Source organism: Grammomys surdaster, unplaced genomic scaffold (genome assembly GCF_004785775.1).
Source record: "Grammomys surdaster isolate TR1022 unplaced genomic scaffold, NIH_TR_1.0 126278, whole genome shotgun sequence".
Lineage (NCBI taxonomy): Eukaryota > Metazoa > Chordata > Mammalia > Rodentia > Muridae > Grammomys > Grammomys surdaster.
Window position 1 is genome coordinate 2,804,290 of NW_021621078.1, and position 1,809 is coordinate 2,806,098.

A 1,809-nucleotide genomic window follows, 5' to 3' on the forward strand; every position below is an offset into this window, starting at 1 on the left:
TCCTTCCTTCCTTCCTTCCTTCCTTCCTTCCTTCCTTCCTTCCTTCCCTCCCTCCCTCCCTCCTTCCCTCCCTCTCTCTCTCTTCCTTTCTTTCTCTCTTTCTCTCTTTTGATTTTTCAAGACAGGGTTTCTTTGTATAGCCCTGGGTATCCTGGAACTCACTCTGTAGACCAGGCTCGCCTTAAACTCAGAGATCTGCTTGCCCCTGCTGGAATTAAAAGTGTGTGCCACCCTCCACCCCAGGCTGAGAATACGTATTTCAATTACACTTGTTTTTAAACTAGAGACTAGGAGGACCTCTAGCCTAAACAGTTGATAGTCAGTGATTTCCTATGAAAGCAGGGAAAGCTTCACTTATAGAACCATGGATGGTTTATTTGATACTTACCACAACAGCAGGATTACTTCTTGGATTTGGATTCAAAGTTGAAAATTCACCAAAAGCAACAACACATTCTGAGAGATCTGTTACTTTAGTATTTAATTCCTTAAATTCAGTTAACAGAGGGCAAGAAGGTGGCTTTAAATGCCATAGCCAATATTCTAAAGAAAAACAGAGCATACTAAGTTATACACTGAATCTACTTACTAAATATCAAACACACAAACATAAAAGGCCTGACAAACCTTAGTGTGTAAGAGACCCTGAGTTCAATTCCCAGCACTAGCAAACAAAGCAAAACAGCTATATGACTAAGACAAAAATACCAAACATCCAAGTGAATGCAGTGAACAAAATGCACATCTCGCCCACATCCTGGCTCAGCTACATCATGGTTCACTCACATGACACAACATTCGAGAGGTGAGAAAGGATTGAGACACAAGGCTCACCAAAAACAACTGATAAAAATTACTTCATCTTCTCTTTAATGTGTAAAAATGAGCAAATACCCGCAAGCTCCTATTTTTGTTTTCTTTGTTTTTTTTTTGTTTTGTTTTGTTTTGTTTTTGTTTTTCAAGACAGGGTTTCTCTGTGTAGCCCTGGCTGTCCTGGAACTCACTCTGTAGACCAGGCTAGCCTCGAACTCTCGAACTCAGAGATCCTCCTGCCTCTGCCTCCCAAGTGCTGGGATTAAAGGCATGCGCCACCACTGCCCGGCTAAGCTCCTATTTTTGAATCTTTTAAAATCAACGTTGATATATATAGAAGAAAAAAAAATCAAGGTACCGTTCAGCATTCTGATTTAGAGTCGAAGGTTTTGATTTGTTTGTTTGTTGTTATGTTGTTTGTTTTTAGACAGAGCCTCACTATGGAGCCCAGGCTGGGACTAAACTTGCTACTTCCCTCAGACTGGCCATGAACTACAGATTCTCAAACCGAGCCTCCCAACAAACCCAAATTGAATTATTACAATAATTCTCATTCAAGGTCCCTTCCATCACGGATATGAGATGACACGGGGGTAAAATAAGAATCCCTGCACCTTCTTTGCTTGCTCTGTGTAAGAGACCATCAGTAAACTTGAGTCCAGGGATTAGGAAAAAAGGATAAAATATAATCATTAAAATCACCATCAGAATGCTATAAAAACAGAAATCCTACCCCATTTTCTTCTTTTTAAACTTTTTATTTATTGCCAGGCAGCACTCAGGAGGCAGAAGCAGGTGGATCTCTTTGAGTTCGAGGCCAGCCTAATATACATATCAAGTTCCAGGAGAGCCAGGGCTATGCAGAGAAACCCTGTCTTGAGAAACTAAAACAACAACAAATTATTTATTTCTTTTTAAAGCCTTTTTCTTTCTTTCTTTCTTTCTTTCTTTCCTTCCTTCCTTCCTTCCTTCCTTCCTTCCTTCCTTCCTTCCTTC

At 40.3% G+C, this 1,809-nt stretch overlaps 1 protein-coding gene across 1 annotated transcript in view; it reads right to left on the reverse strand.

Moving 5' to 3' along the window:
* The window catches only part of Atad5 (ATPase family AAA domain containing 5), a 50,186-nt gene that overhangs the window by 28,600 nt on the left and 19,777 nt on the right, over window positions 1-1,809 (reverse strand). The window contains exon 8 of the mRNA XM_028759304.1: window positions 389-543. Coding sequence (XP_028615137.1) covers window positions 389-543 — 155 coding nt within the window. The remainder of the gene's footprint in view (window positions 1-388; window positions 544-1,809) is intronic.